At 41.6% G+C, this 16101-nt stretch overlaps 1 protein-coding gene across 3 annotated transcripts in view; it reads right to left on the bottom strand.

Moving 5' to 3' along the window:
• Positions 1–1347: 1347 nt before the first annotated feature.
• Positions 1348–16101, bottom strand: part of trpc7b (transient receptor potential cation channel, subfamily C, member 7b) — a gene marked incomplete at both ends in the record, with an annotated part of 53488 nt that continues 38734 nt past the window's right edge. Inside the window, 5 exons of one of the 3 annotated variants that reach the window (XM_083891576.1) lie at positions 1348–1487; positions 1742–1817; positions 2777–2860; positions 5252–5473; positions 5896–6091. In XM_083891576.1, the coding sequence (XP_083747702.1) occupies positions 1348–1487; positions 1742–1817; positions 2777–2860; positions 5252–5473; positions 5896–6091 (718 nt within the window). Of the gene's footprint in view, positions 1488–1741; positions 1818–2776; positions 2861–5245; positions 5474–5895; positions 6092–16101 lie in introns of all 3 variants that reach the window. The other 2 variants (XM_083891577.1, XM_083891578.1) reach the window with 2 other exon arrangements.

Below are 16101 nucleotides of genomic sequence, written 5' to 3'. Positions count from 1 at the left end.
GTGCACTCAGTGAACCAGCCTGTTCACACAATTTCAGCAGAAAACTTCCTATGTCATCAACAACAGGTGTTGCTCAATGCTCAATGCACAGTGTGAGTGGAAGTAAACACAACATTGGCAACAGCTTTCTTTCTGTCAAAAGTTGTCCAAAGACCATTGGATGTTTTTTGTTTTTGTTTTATGCTTTCCTTATTTTTTCCTCTCATTTGTAGCTTTACATTTAAACGCCCACTGATGACATTGTGGTTCACAAGGTATAACCAAGCATGTGTTACTAGCTTTTTAGGGTTTCAAATGTAATGTATTTGTGGTGTTACTGTGCCAGATGGTTCAACATAAGTATGGGCAATGGAACCATGCCAGAGCTTTGCATGTGTGAAAGCCCTATCAGAGACATGGAGATGCGATACTGTATATCTACAACACACAGTGCGTGAGGTGGACATAAAAATGTCTTTGATTTTCATCGACTGAAATGACATGAGCGTACAGTACGTTTTTCATTCATCAAGTGCATAAAACCTACAGTGTTTTCTGTTTTTTTTCTTTTTTCTTTTCTCCTACTCATAATGGCAGGTTGTGCATTGTGGATGGAGATGCATTAATTAGTTATAGCCTGGTGTGTGAAAAGGATTCTCAGTATCACGACATGTCTCACTGCTTGTCATGACAAGGTGAAGACACAGAAGCAAAGCCAGCCTTTTTGCAGTGAACAATGGTGGCTTTTTTCATATATCGTCACTAGCCCCACCCCCCCCAGTCCCAATCCCCCCCACCCCCAAACCCCCCGCAGCTCTCCTTCTGAGTCATCCTGTCTCGGGATTTCCATCTCTCCTCTCTAAGTTGCCAGTGGATGTGGGGGCCCTCATTGCTGCACTGCCTCAGTCCTCTGCCCTGCGGTGCATCTTCATATCTCATGGTGCTTGTGTACTCCTCCTCCTCCTCCTCCTCCCTCCATCCCCTTCTATTTCACATCGAGGAGGGGAGCCTCTGTCATCCCCTCCTCTGTCACCACCTGAAGATGCTGCCTTTAATTAGAATTCAACTGTCAACACGCCCCCCCCCCCCCACATACACACACTTCACCTCTGACACTTTCACCTCACGCTCACTTGAAGTCACTGTTTTTCAATTCCTCCCTAATTGGTCATTGCATATACAAACACATGTATTTTACCTTGTGTTAGCAATTTTCACTCACAACTGTCTCTTCTCCAACTTGCTTCCCTGACTCTGACTTTTCTCTCTCCCACATTCAAACCTGAAAACTCCCCCTGCTTTCCCACCCCTCATCGTGATTGCACCCTCTTTCACATCTTCCACTCTCTTCCCCACCGGTGAATACTGTCAGTGTCTCATGGTGTTCTTGCCAAACTTGTCACCGAGTTGCTGGATGAGCAGAGCCAGTTCATCAGCGGCCTGAGACTTCTCCTCCAGGAGCTCATAACGGAGGCTTGAAATGTCTTGCTTGATCTCCTTCAGTTCACCTACAACACAGAGAGAGAGCACGTGAGCGAACGCAGACACGTGTCGTGTCCGAGTAAGCGCTGTGCTAAAGGGGTGACACTTTAGAGTCTATGCAGCCGCACGACACACACAGCACAAAGATATACAGCGTTTTTTTATGGACTTTATCTCACACATGCAGGCACACATGCTCCTCACATGGTGTACATCCACTCATGCACACACATGCCCTCAGCAAATGACAGCACAGTGAAAGAGAAGAGTGAATGTTTACCTTCATTGACTTCATCATTCTCCCTGTCTACTTGAGCCTTCAGCACATAGCGCTTAATCAGGCGCTTCATGATCTTCTACAAGGAGGAGAGGAGAGGAGATTAAAAGGAGGGAAGGTGACGGTGACATAACAACACATACACAGACGTCTCTATTTACATTCTTTTCTGCTCTTTTGTGTGTGCGTGCATGATTTGCACGTCAGACAGAGGTTCAAAAAAAAAAAAAATCCAGCTCTGTGTTTCTGAGCTGGAGTGTTAAATGTTAGGTATTGATTTGCAGCCAGTGGGGACGTCCTGCAGACACTTCCAAGGCTCAAACTGTCAATGCCTACATGTGGACAGTGTGGGAAGGAATCGATACCTGTCACTGCACATACGGCGCACATTCATGCCTGGTAAAGTGACATCTTACTGTCTGGTGTGTGCTGTATATTTGCTGGATGAAACGCATGCATGTATGCAGGGATACACACACACACACATACACACACACACAGAAAAAGGGTTGAGACTAAAGCACAGCAGGCCAGAGAAAGAAATTAGATTTCCCTTTGGGTAGAGGGTGAAAGGCAGATGAAGGAGCAGAGCACCTCTCTGCACAGTGCAATACTTTCCGATCATTTACCCGGTGCCTGCTTTCGATCTCCTTCAAACAGCTCATTAGAGGCATTTTCAGGCGTCCTCTGTTTCTCTCGCTCTCCCAATCTCCTCTTTCCTCTTACACTCACAATCACCTGTTCAACCCTGCCTTCCTTCCAGTCGATGCCCTTTCATCCTAACACTAGTAAAATGATTTCCTCTCCGGTATGAAAGAGGTAAAGAAGATCAAGAGAGATGGAGTGATTAGACAGAAACAACAGTGTCTCTTCATGGGTCCCACCCTCTCATTCTGTATTCCGTCTGACTCCCCGCCTGAGGTCCTCCTTACTTTTTTATATCCATCATCGTCTATATATTTCCCCTCATTACTTTCTTCTTACGTCGCTCATTATTGTCTCATCTTGACTCCACCACTTCTTTGCTCTCTGTCTTACCTCATATCTGGTTGGGTGTTTTCGAGATTTCCTGTGGATAAACTCCTCTCCTGGTCGCGGATAAGACCTGAAGCACTCGTCCTGCTGAAACAACGAGATACGCACGGGCAGTTCAGCAATGTGCGAGTGATGAATGAAAACAGAGTAAGAAGAGACGACACTTGCACAACTGCAACAATGCAGTGTTTGAACACAGTTATATTCAAAGGGAAATTGACATCACTTGACCAGAGTGAATCTGAATTTACAGAGTGCACCAAGTGTGACCTTGCTTCGCCGCTTGTGTCCCTTCAGTGCTGTCGAGTCAAGTCGAGACTATTTTTAAATCACTGTGGGTAAAAGGAACAAGCTGCTTCCCTGTAAGCACCAAAGGCCTGCAGACGTACATCATTAAAACCAAATAGTATTAAAGTTAAGTTGGATGTTTAATTTTTATTCAAAGTTATGAGTGCACAACATACAATACACTGTATGTAAAGCTGTACATCATTTTTATCGTACAGCATCTCTCGGGAATCAAATATGTTTCAGATTTCATTTTAACACTGAGGGTTACATAAATGTATCATCCTAAATTTGTTTTTAATTTTCATCCAATCGTAAAAGAATAAAATGTGCAGTAAAGGCCTTTTCATGAAAAAGTACCTTTATGATTGATAAAGGTGGAATAGTTTAAGTTTTAGCTTTGTATTATTTGCTTGCAGAAAACAGAAGATTGAAATAGTTTTCCACAAAGTCTTGTAAAATCATTAGCTAACAAAGGAACAGCATTGACAACATTTAAAAAAATAAAAAAGTAATAGGCAAAGTGAACAAAAGCAAAGAGAGCATGAAGAAAACGTTTTTACAGAACAAACGCTCAACCTTTTAATCAACTTCAAATATGAACGTTCATTAAAAAGGAATTACCAGAGGCTCAGTCAGGTTCTATTAACTGTACAAAGTCAGTCTCGTCCATTAAATCTGGAATTTCAGCAAAGACTGACATGGTTATCTTTCTGAACACATGTTAATGACACAGTTTGCTTGAACAGAGAATCACCATTCTCAAACCAAGAACAAACGCACCGTCTTCTTTCGTGATTCTCACTTTACATTCTCAACGCAACGCTGTGGCTGCGCGTGAACTTATGTATCGATCGATCGCTCGCTGCCTCGGCCTTGCCTCTGCAATTCAACTGTCAGAACACAGAGAACTTTAAGCGCTCACAGGAGCAGCGGGGTGTAACGCATGTTGTCCCCATCCAAAACCTGCCGAGGCATTTGAGCAGACACAGGTGGATCCAATGGCCTGACTAATAGCTTTAGCCGCGATGCTGAGGTTAGCCATTTGAGCTGAGGAATCAGACGGAGGAAATGCCCGCGGACGAGGCCAGCACAAAGATTGATTCTGTGTTAAATGGCCTATGTTGTTTTCTTCACGCAAGACTTTCCTTTCATTACGGTGATTTTATTTGGATGGACAATCTCTGAGTGTGAACGTGTGAAAATGAAGAAGGCTTGAGTTGCATTCCAGGCTTGCATTGGGAATATCATTTATTATATTTCCTGGGTCTTAACCACAAGGCCACGTAGGTACACTCATACGCTGACAGCGCAGTAACGTTCTATAAATATTCAAATCTACTACTCATACATAAGCACTTCCACTGCACAAGTGTTTTGATGCGGTTCACGAGCTTGTTATCTTTTCATTTGCACCGATTTATCAACTGGAGCCAACGAGTCAACAAATAAAAAAATTAGCGTTCGAAACAGTAACAGCCAAAAAAATAAAGAACGCGGATAAAATAAAGAGCACGGCAGCTGTAAAAGCATTTAGAGTGTCAGCCACCGGAAAATACATTCGAAAATAAAGACCACAGCGGGGCAGCAGCTGTAAAAATATTCAGCATGTCAACCCGCGAGGAAATGAATGAAGAGAAATGAAACGTAAACAAAGAGAGTGGACGCTGAAGTGAATAGTTACTGTACAATATTACACTGGCTATAACCGTCACTTCATGATTCTGTAAACTGAGTATAACGTTTGGATGAAAAGTTTCGGAAAAGTCAAATCTATACACCACTACAATGGATTTGAGATTAAACAAACACTTTAACTGCACACTTTCAGCTTTAAGTTGAGGGTATTTACATCCAAATCAGGTGAACGGTGTAGGAATTACAACATTTTCTACATGTGCCGCCCACTTTTTAGGGGACAAACTAAACAATCATAAATCAAACTTTCATTGTTTACTACTTTGTTTAAATCCTTTGCAGTCAGTTACAACCCGAAGTATGGATGTCATTGACATCACCAGACGCTGGGTTTCATATCTGGTGATGCTCTGCCCGGCCTCTACTGCAGCGGTCTTCAGTTCCTGCTTGTTCTTGTGGCATTTTCCCTTCAGTTTGATCTTCAGCAAGTGTAAAAAATACCCTCAAATTAAAGCTGGAAGTCTGCAGTTAAAGCAGGAAAATGACACTGACCTTTACTTGTGAATTGAGCATGCCCATCTCCAGCTCGTTGTTCCGAAGGTGACCATTGCCTTTGCAGAGGTGAATCAGGCACGACTTAATGCGGAGGACCAGGTAGTAGAAAGACTTTGGGCTGGGAACCAGGTTGAAGGGAGCGGGCAGCGTACGACCCTCGTCAAAGTAAGAGAGCCACAGCTTGGCTCGGGCAAACTTCCACTCCACATCGGCATCCTCCTACACAGTTTCATGTTTAGATCAATTTTTAAATCAAAGCTAGAACTTAGAATTTTTATCAGATAATATAACCGACTACAAATGCATGATAATTGGCGTTCTGAATAATTACCAGACAAAATGATGAAAGAATCTTAACTGACCAAGATTTCACTTTTATCTTTGTGGGTTATAAGAGCAGTCTGGATTTTCCCCCCAATGTAGAAATACTCAGAACAATGTTTCTGCTTCAGTTATTTATCACAGCTTTCCAGCTTTTGTTTTGGATTCTGTGATTTTGTTTGTCACCACATTGATTTCTTACAGCTCGTGGTTGTTTCGGCCGAATCTATCTCTCTCCTGCAGGCACAGATGTGATTAAAACTATAATCCTTTACTGAAACGTTGACAGGTTTAAAACCTCGACCGTCTCATCAACGTACCTCTATCTCCTGGTACGAGCTGTTGATCATGGCTATGAGCATGTTGAGGAGAACGACCACCATGGTGACGTTATAGACCCCGTACAGCACGTAGCCGATGTTCTCGATGAACTTGTGGTCGTACTTCAGCACCACTGAGATGACTTCAGACAGCCCGAAGATCGACCAGAAGAGAGTTTTAAAACTTTCCTCCACGCTGCAAATAAAGACAAGAGAGGAAAATGTGACATGAGCAGAATAATTAAAAGCAATGATTTGCACATGAAGCACACTGTGACGGCAACAAATGGCCCGTTGAGTAACACCAAAAAGACACTCATCTTTTTTGCACACACTGACATGTGTTTACGTAACAGCACATTCAACTCCTGAATAACCGTAAAGCAGGAAATGACTCAAACAGATGCTGAGTCACTCCAACGGTTAACAGAAAAAGAGTGAATGTTTACTTCATTCAGAAAGATATATATACAAAGACAGTGGTAACATGGTCATTAAATTAATGGCCAAATAAACTTTATGAAAGGCAAAGTGTTTACAAGAGTTTAGTGAGTAAACTGGTGGGAATTTAATATACTACAAGCCACACTGATATAGTGGCAAGCACTGTTGCCTTACAGCAAAAAGACAAAAAGAAGTTTGCATGCTCTCCCTGTGTGCGGGTGGGCTTGTCCAGGTCCACAATCATGCAGAGGTTAAAGGGGGCATATTATACCCTATTTTTCCAAGTTAAGCTAGTTCCCTGGTGTCCTAATGAACATGTCTGTGACATGCTTTTGTCAAAATACCATAAGGATGAAGCACCACAGCAGTTCAATCACCCTGCCAAAACAGCCCTGTTCAGTAGTATCTCTTTAGGTCCACCTTAAAAAAAAGTACAACGAAACTTAAGGGACAGGAAATGACATCAGCCACAGAGGCTACTGGGAGCTAACAGCAGTTAGCATTTGGAAAAGTGATCATTTGCAGGCTCTAGCAGGCACATTGCCGTCATATATAACATGTATCCACTGGACAGATAAATCCTCTGAGCCTGGAAGTGTGTGTAGAACTTTGTGCTGCACTGTGGAGCCAAGAATAGAACTTTTCGCAGACTTCCGGTTTTCGGATACCGTTTGCTCTCGCCAGCACTCTTGCATGTTTTACGGACAAAGCGGAGCTCCTCGAGACAACAATTCCAGGAATTTAGCGCATTGTGATGTCCCAGTGAGTGCGGAAGTCAACATAGTGTGTTTCATCTCCTGTACTTAGACTGAGGAGGACCACAAAAAACATTATGCCGACTGATAGGACCTCCAGAGTCCCAAATATAAGGATTTAAATGATTAAAAAGTGGATTTTGCATAATATGGGACCTTTAAATGGACACCCTAAATTGTAAGTCTGAGTGTGTCTGCCTTCTTGTTTATACAGCAGCGTGTTATTGTGAATGAACTTATTAATACGAGTATGAAACAGTTGTGCTTTCCTCCTGCTATTAAGATGATGGAAAAGCAAGCGCTGTTTGTAACGGCGCAGTGCTATGGCCTCATAAAACACAAATAAAAAGACTCAAATGAGCCCAGACTGATTAAACAGACAAACAGGAATAAGAACAATAGGTCACTAAATAATAATAAACAATCAAATAAAGCTAACAAAAGGGGATGGAGATCCTGTCAAAAATAAAGACCACAAAGCGAGGGGTAGACGCCAGGCCAAGAGTCAAGAAAGAGAGGCCTAGGAAGTGTGCTAAGGCTAAACACTGCCCTCTCTTACACTGCTGCTCCGGCCTCCTGATTGCTCGGACATGTCATCAGGTAGAGATTTAGTACTATTGTCACATGTAACACCCATTGATAATGTAGAGTGACGTCCGGGGTCAAATGTCCTTTCAGCTTGAGGAATCACACTTTGACAAGGACAAAGAGTTGGAACCAAGTGGCAACTGGTCATGATGACGTCACCGATAAGAATCGAAACTCTTGTTCTGAAGCCCAAAATTTGCAATTCAGCTTATTTATAGTGTATTTTCCTCTAAACACTAACATAATTTACAAAACTGACATCATGTTCTATTGAAGAAGACCTGAAACTGGCAATTGAGACCATTAAGGTATAATACGGTATATTCTTACTTCCTGATTAGCTTCACCCAGCAAACCGCAAAACTACGGAAGGGGAGATGAGGTGAAGCAGCACTAGAGCTGCAAGTCCTGTGAACACTGACATTGAGGTACAGTACATGTCTGATTGTTTCATGTTCATGAGTGGCAAGCATTGGGGGGGGGGGGGGGCTTGAAGAATCCACTTGGCTGGATCGCTGGAGGGGATGAAGAGGAAGGAGGCTTCAGGTGAAAGAAGATCTATAGGCTCCTCGTCTTGAGCTGTGGGCGTCTTCCATATTAGCGCCCTTTCAAAGAGACAGTTGCACTGGCACACAGTGAGCCAGGTGAAGGCACAGAGAGAGAGAGAAGTAAAACGGAAGAGAATGACAGAAATGCACACACACACACACACACACACACACACACAGTTTGTCCTCCACTCCCTCACACTCATATCAAAACAAGGGACTCCTCTGGGTTCTCCAGCTTTGACCTTTTAGGAAGAAAGAAACAGACAGTCTTCAACCTCCAAGACTAAATTTGTGAGAGTGTCTGTGTGTGTGCTCCCTGGACTCAAACTAAAATGCCAAACATCTTAGAATGTGCTCTGTCTTTGTCACTTTAGTTTGAAAGTTTTCCACCAAATATTTACACACCGAGGGCACCCGATGTTCAACGAAGTTCAACCTTGTTCTTTCTCCTGCTGATCTTTATCTCGCCACCCATTGTTTATGTGACTGAATTAATAATTTCTTGAGCATCTCTGAATATATTTACATATCATGTACATTTAGAGCATTCTAGTCTGCAAACATGGTGCTTTTCAGTTAGAACTGATCTGATTATTTCACATTTAATGTTCCTGCTTCTTTCTTTCTTTCTTTTTTTGTCAAAGGTTTGCAGTGAGCAGAAAATAACTATGGTGCACTTACTACTCTGCATGAAACACCAATAAAGTTTAAGCCCGCTTCAGAATATGCTGATGTTGAAGTTGCTGACAATTGTTGAATCTGACCAAATTGCAGAACACTGATTATCTAAATATGCATTAAAAAAAAAAAAAAAGAAAAAGATTTTTACTTAAATGTTGGCATTTCCACCTAAGAGTAAGATGGTAGTTCTTGTTACCTCCACCAAGGAGGTTATGATTTCGCCAGAGTTTGTTTGTATGTTTGTCTGTCTGTTAGTTAGCAACATAACTCGAAAAGTCATGGACGGATTTGGACGAAATTCAGGAAATGTCTGCAATGAGACCAGGAACAAGTGATTACATTTTGGGCGTGATCCGTAGATGCGATCACTGGTTATAGCACTCGCTGTCTGACCCAGGCATGCCGGCAGGGTGTATTTTGTAGGCACTGAGCTGCTTTGGCGGAGGTCTGCGCTCCCCGAGTGCTTTTCTAGTTCTCTTTACATGTATTGAACATAGATCAGCCCCAACATTCAAACTGATAACCGGTTGTAATGTTGTAGCCGACTCAGGAAAATCCATAGCTTGTTTTAAAAGAGCCCTACAGCATTAATAACATGATTTAGAACTTATTTTGTAGTTTCAGTAATTTTGCATAGTTTCATGGCTTGACCAGATCAGTGGCAACCGTTTTCATGTTGTGACTGATCAGTGTAAATCTCTATATGTTAATCCTGTGATAGACTGGTGACTTGTTACCAGATTTGTTGCCAATCCCAGTTAAAGAGGCCCATTGTTAGCTGGGATTAGCTCAAGATCCCACTGTGATCACCAGAGCTATGGCTACTGAGCAAATGGATGTTACTTGTTTTTTGCAGCACATTTTTTCATAAATATTTATAGAAGCAATTGTTCTCAAGAGTCCCGTTGTGTTAATATGTTTTCGCTCACGTACGACCATATAAACTTCTCGTGCTCTAATCCCCATGAATCCCTGACCCCTGACCTCTGCTGTCTCTGACAGGCTCAAGACATGAAGCAATTTTCTTGAACGAGAATAAATACATACGCAATATATTTATCGTGTGTTGTCAGGAAGGAGACACTTTAAACAACAATGGGAAAAAAAAGGCACTGATCCTCAAACCCTCCAGTGCAAGTGTTTTACACTCAGACCGAGCAGCAACATGAATCAGCTTCTGACCACAGAAACAAACGTAGAACCATACAAATATTTCTTTGTGAATCACATTGACAACTACATTATACTGGCTGACATCACACAATCTGCTTCTTTGGTAATTACTTTCAGAAGTGAACTTGCTCGGATGCAGAGGCTGCACGTCGTCAGGCACAGGAGTCACAAGTGAACAAAAACACACAGGCAGAGCATTAATCATGGCTCCCAAATGGTTTGGTATTCTTGGTGATGCTGTGTCAGACGCCTGAGACATCAGACAGGCGATTTCTGCAAGACAACAACTGACTGAGGCCATTTCCTCATTCTTTATTCACGTCACACACTTCCTCCAGCCTATCGTGCAATCAGCAAAGCTGAGGAAGGTGATTTTTTGTGAACATGCTGTTATTTTGAGCCTTCTCCCTTTAAATAATGTCTCGTCACTTACGTGCAGCCTCTCTTTCAAGATGAAAATGCTTCCCTGTGGCTTTGAAGTGAGAAACAAAATTAAAAAAAAAGAGAGAAAGAAAAACCAGAGGGAACAAATATGTGGTCTTGATTACGTTACATACCAATTATCTTTTTAATCAGATGAAAGACACAATCCTTCACAGCCTTATGAAACGCTCACTTGAGTTTCATGTTCCTAAAATGTGCAGTGCAGATAATGATGAAGGGCTTTGGCCCAGACGACATTAACGTGCCGTTAAACACAGACACACGAGGATGAAGGCTCACGCGTTATTAAAATTAGACACTCACTACATGGCGGATTATTTATATCCACCGTTAAACTGTTCTGGATCAAAGTCGGCTGTGAATTCATGGCGACCGGGCTGGTGCTGTGTTGATGTTTTGCAAACAGAGGTTCACAGAGGTCACCTGCAGCCAGACTTCTATTGGACAATACTGTGCACTGTGCACCATTAGATTTGTTGTTTTAGCAACACTATAATTAATAAACAGTATCATTATTTTGCAGCAGAAACTGCAGGAAACATGCATGCATGTATGTTTTATTCTTTATTTTTTTCCCCCAGAAAACAGCTGCTTCTGAAGGCTTAAATGTCAAATACTTAGTGTGATCTACATTTACACTTAACACGGCCCCGCCTCTCTTAAAACTGGAGTGGAACTCTTAAACTGGGCTTGTTCTACTATTTCATGTCAAAAAAAATATGTGCTGTGAACAAAGTGTATTACAGCAGGTTTTCTGAGGACATGCTCGAGTGTTATGTACACATGTTGCATGAGATAAACTCTGTGACAGTTTAATAACTATAATATATATAAGAACATTTTCAGTCACATCATTCCAATCCTAATTCCAATGATCACACAGACATAAAATCAACAAAGCTCGAGGTACTGAATGTGCCACAATGCGTTTGTCAATTATACTCCCGAACAGACAATTATTCATTCATCCATTCATTCATTCATGAGCTCAAAATCAGGTGCTATTGATCACTATATAATCCTCAGGGCAGTGTTTACTGACTGTAAATCAAGTAAGTTGACTCATTTCCCCATAGACCTCCATTCAAATGAAGTTCTTTTTGCACCCAGCTGAGCTGCCCCCTAGTGGCTATCCAATATATCCCTATTCCCTGTTTAGCTTCAAGGACAACCTGCAAGACGTCAGACAGAACAATTTAAGTGTCTTCTTCCAGCCTGTATAATGGTGATTCATTATCAGACAGCGCTGCTGTGCACTATCATTTGCTTTTCCTTTTTTTTTTTTTTGGCTTATTGATTTCACTTTGCCCTCCGCGACCGTCATGTGGAGGAAAAGTGGCAGAAGACGGATGGATGGAGGATTTCACTTAAATCTGTGTGACGCGTCTTTCCCGAGAGAAAGTATGTGGGAAGGACGATCTAAAACGAGACGATCGGATAATTCTGTGTTTGTTTTTTGTTTTGCTAATTTTATCAAGGCACCCAGCCGCGTGTTACTGAAATGGGTGAGACAAATGATGCTCAAAATAATTTCTTTCTCTAGAGCCCAGAATGAGATGATTTGGTTCTCTGCATGTGTGTTTATAACAGCATGGTAGCAGTGTACTGGCAGCAAATTAGCGGAGACATTGTGGATCTTGAGCCAGAGACAGACAATGTGTTATTATGTGTTATTAAGAGTGGCAGCTCCCAACAAGCTGCTCATAGTATGACACACACACGCACACACACACACACACGCACACACCCACTACATCTTTCGTACCCACAGCTTGTAGCTATTTCTCTCTCTTCATTTGATTAACATTTTACTTATTTTTATTCCTTCTCAAATTTGATTAGTCTTTGATGTGTAACAGCATTTCAACATTGGTCAGATGTAAATATGGATTTAGACTGTGCCTACACGTGGCATTCTGCTCTGTCTCTCTCTCCTTCTGCCCTCATTATCAAGATATTAATGCCTCAATCAATTGTCAATCGACAATCAGCTCTTCTCTTCTCGTGTTTCCACTAGCGTGACTCACCTCGCCTCACCTCAACATGGTTACTTTGCGTTTCCACCAGCATAGTACCTGGTACTTTTTTAGTACGTGCTCTGGCGAGGTTCCAAGCGAGCAGAGGTGACGCTATGTGTGACGTCGTCAGACTGCCATCACAGCAGAACCGACATCAGACACAAGAATCAAGCCGAACAATTCCGAAGTGTAGAGCAGTTAAAAAGACTTAAAGGTGCCGTATGTAAGAATGTGGCCAAAAACGGTTACTACATTCAAATTCAAAATACCGAGTTCTTTTAGGTTTCGTGTTCTGACGTAACTGGCAACCCGTGGTTGCTCGGCAGCTGAGACTCCACTGACTGCAATGATTGGTAGACGGCGGTCGGTGGCGCCACATGCCAAAACATGATTTCAAAACATAAACATGATTTGCAGTCTGCAAAAGATTTTTTTAATGCAAATATTTTGGCTGTACTGTTGTTGTTGATGAGTTCAGTTTGTTATATGAACATTATTCCTGAGTCTCTGTGACATATTAGGAGGATTTTATGGCCAGTTGCTTTAGATTCATTACATAATGCACCTTTAACAATCCGAAACACGTGGGTTAATGTTCAACATTTACCAGGGAAATGTGTAAAATCTCAATATTTAACAGAGGATTCTGGTGTATTTAGCGACAGCGCTGGTGCTCGTGACTGCAGCCAGCGAGCCGCATCAAAACCCTTTGAGTTCAGTGACTGTGTTCAGGAAGTAATAGTTTAAATGTACTAATTCCAATGATTCAGTTACTGAACACAACTGCTTTACAAGGCCCTAGTCACTAGTTTGTGTGTATGTGCCGAGTGTAAAAGGAAGTCAAGACAGTTTCATGCAGCCGTGCACTGATGACTACGTCCACATTGAATAGGTATTATTTTGTAGTGGAAAACCAACCTAAAGTGTGCCGTGTCGAGGCGAGCTGGGACCATAGGTGGAAAAGGGGCTTCAGTTTTACTTTAATATCCTCCTCTCCTCTCCGAGAGACAACTTGAGTTTAACTTTCTATCCTTTGTGCTTAAAGACATGTCTCCATGGCAACAACAAAGGTGTGCCCACCTTGGTTTAGCTGCTGCTGCCAGGAGACGCCTGCTTCCCTTTCCTGTCTCTGTGAGTGTTTGTCTTTGATTGAAAGACAAAAAAGAAAGGTGATGGAAAGGGGACGGGGGGACTGAATTAACATCGACGCGTGCCTCTCATTAGCATGATCGTTCGCGAACGTGTACATTTGTACGAGGAGCATTGGGATAAAAAAGTGCAATGACAAAAAACAAAGGCTGTTTTGTGTGTCTTCGGGCAAAAAGTTGTGGGAGAAAACTTTATTAAGTGGGGAATACGACACCACAAGATGAGCAATTGCAATTAAGGGTGTTTGGATAGTGAATCGCACAAAATGTCAACTTTGTTTTTTCAACTTTCACAGTCTGTTTTACTATCTCGGCTATTGCTTTGATCCTTTCAAAATGTGCAGCATAAATCAATATATTTACACTGATTATGACTTCGTCGCACAGTTTTAGATTTCCTCACACAGTACGACTGATTCTTATTAATACAAATTAGTTAAAGTGATAAAATCAGTTGTTGTGCTTGTATGAGATACTGACTGCAGAATCAGCATGAGACAGACGGGCACACTCTGGTTGCCAGCGGAGACACTAGAAAAAAACAGACTGAACAAAACTAAACTTTGTGCCCACTTAAGTCTGCAATATCTTAGTAAGTATATGTTTATCTCACCATAAACACTGAAGTTTGTGTTGTTTTGGAAACCAGTCACGACCTGCACTAATGTCCTCTACCAGTAAGTTTAATTGTGTTATTTTATATTATACATTTGGTGTTTGAAATCCTCCATTCAGTTTGCCCTGGTGGTCCTGCTGACTGTCATAGTATCACCGAGTGTGTGTGTCTCTGCCTGTTTTATGTGGCTTCTAAGTGCAGGAGGCCGTGCACAGTACAGTCAGCACTGACTATGACCCCCATTCAGACCTGGTGTTATCATTCGTCCTGTGTGATCTGATCACGTCCAGATAGCGCTAAGTACAGGCCTGAATGGCCCTGATGTGTCCCATGTGTCCATATTCCTGAGCTGCATGGACGCAATCTGTCTTCAGGATGGTTTAGAGACGGCTTCCTCAGCTGGAACTGTAGGTTCAGTGTTCAGAGGTTTTTTTTTTTCTTTTTTTTACAATAATCATCACTCATACTTGTACTTTAGCCTCCACTACACTATCCGTCCTTTAACACGTGTGTCTGACAGTTAATTGCATAACTGTCCCGCTGTCTGATGCACTGCTGACACGACTGCACAGTCAACAGTGTTATAAAAGCAATTTTATTGATTTTTTTTTTTAACCCAAATCGAATCATATGTGGTCATAGGAGACGCATCCAGGATGCATTTTAATGCCAGGTGTGAAAAAGTCCTTCAGCTCAGTTCAGACAACTTTATTTGTCCCCAAAGGAAAAATGAATGATGACAACTGCACTGGATCATATCATAAGGATGGATGTGTACTTTAGTATCTTATACAACCGCACTATCCTTTTAAATAGTATGTTTCATCGACTCTGAGCCACAAACAGGCTAAACTAATCTATAATGACCTATAGTTGTGACCGATTAACATGTCGCCAGTTAACTACATTGTTTATTATTTGTTCATATTACACAATTGTGTATTGGTTTGTTTATAATGATGAAAATGAATGCTCATGTATTACAACATATATGTAAAATGAGTAACTCTCTTCTACAATTAAATGTATTGCTATTATTGTTGTTAAAATATAACCCAGAGCAGCCCTGAAGTCGACCACTATACCAGCCATTTTCCTCCTCCACAGAAGAGATGATTTCCTCAAAGACAGTGTGATTCTTTCTTCCAAACAGACTCTGTTTTTTTTCACATTCTTTTCAAAGTCCTGATGCTGCTGATAATGTTGTGCCGATGTGCCGAAAAGATTAAGTATTTCATTATTTGTGAAGCCCAAACCAAAATGGAACTTCACAAAATGCTCTCCGTGTTCCTCATCCTGACGCAGGTTACAGCTGATCTGAGATCTCACTTCAATGATAATTATGACTTAGGAGATTACGACTTCATTCTCACAAAGATTACGACTTTATTCTAACAATATTACGACTTTATTCCAACAATATTACGACTTTATTCTTGAAAGATCAAAAACTATTTTCTTCAGATTGACCCTAATACTCCGTCGTGCGCTCCTGCTCTTTATTGGATTCGGAATTTTCTTTTTTACTCTGCAACAAAATACTGCCAAACTCATTCCTCAACAGAGCTGTTTGCCAAACTCAAAGAAATCCTCAAAGCCAAAAATACACAGAATTATACAATAATATAATAATTGAATCTGCAGGTACATATTGAATAAAAGAATAATCAGTCATTTTATTGTGGTTATTACAGTAATTATCTTGACTTCCAGAATGAGAGGTCACTGTTTTTGTCTCCGTCCGCTTCAGGAGCTTCACGACTCAGCAGAAAAAAAGAGATTCTAAAG

Source organism: Microchirus variegatus (assembly GCF_963457635.1).
Source record: "Microchirus variegatus genome assembly, chromosome: 6".
NCBI lineage: Eukaryota > Metazoa > Chordata > Actinopteri > Pleuronectiformes > Soleidae > Microchirus > Microchirus variegatus.
Note: the sequence above shows the minus strand (reverse complement) of the source record. Positions and strands in the feature narration are given on the sequence as shown.